At 60.8% G+C, this 296-nt stretch overlaps 1 protein-coding gene across 1 annotated transcript in view; it reads right to left on the bottom strand.

Moving 5' to 3' along the window:
- Positions 1-203, bottom strand: part of LOC104277042 (discoidin domain-containing receptor 2-like) — a gene marked incomplete at both ends in the record, with an annotated part of 1,267 nt that extends 1,064 nt beyond the window's left edge. The window contains one exon of the mRNA XM_009873561.1: positions 2-203. Within this exon, the coding sequence (XP_009871863.1) occupies positions 2-203 (202 nt within the window). The remainder of the gene's footprint in view (position 1) is intronic.
- Between the last annotated feature and the right edge of the window lie 93 nt (positions 204-296).

Raw genomic sequence — 296 nt, 5'->3', positions numbered from 1 at the left:
TCCAGCGGGTCCCATCCCGGCTGTAGTTGATCTTATACATGGGAGCAAATTCATTGCCGTGGCCCCCAGCGTGGCGTCCCTGGGTGCCCACCAGTGTGATGAAGTGGAGGGCACGTAGGTCGATCTGCAGGAATTCCTTCAGGTCATCAGGCTCTACCGGGATCTCAGGGCACCAGGCGCCATCGCCGTCCTCTGAGTCCAGCCTGCAAACCCAAAGCAGAAGAGACTTTCACAGGTGGCCAAAGCTGGCCCCGTGCCCCCCACTTCTACCCGTCCATGGCAGCCCAGACCCTGCT

Source organism: Apaloderma vittatum, unplaced genomic scaffold, assembly GCF_000703405.1.
Source record: "Apaloderma vittatum isolate BGI_N311 unplaced genomic scaffold, ASM70340v1 scaffold25597, whole genome shotgun sequence".
In the NCBI taxonomy this organism is placed as follows: domain Eukaryota; kingdom Metazoa; phylum Chordata; class Aves; order Trogoniformes; family Trogonidae; genus Apaloderma; species Apaloderma vittatum.
Note: the sequence above shows the minus strand (reverse complement) of the source record. Positions and strands in the feature narration are given on the sequence as shown.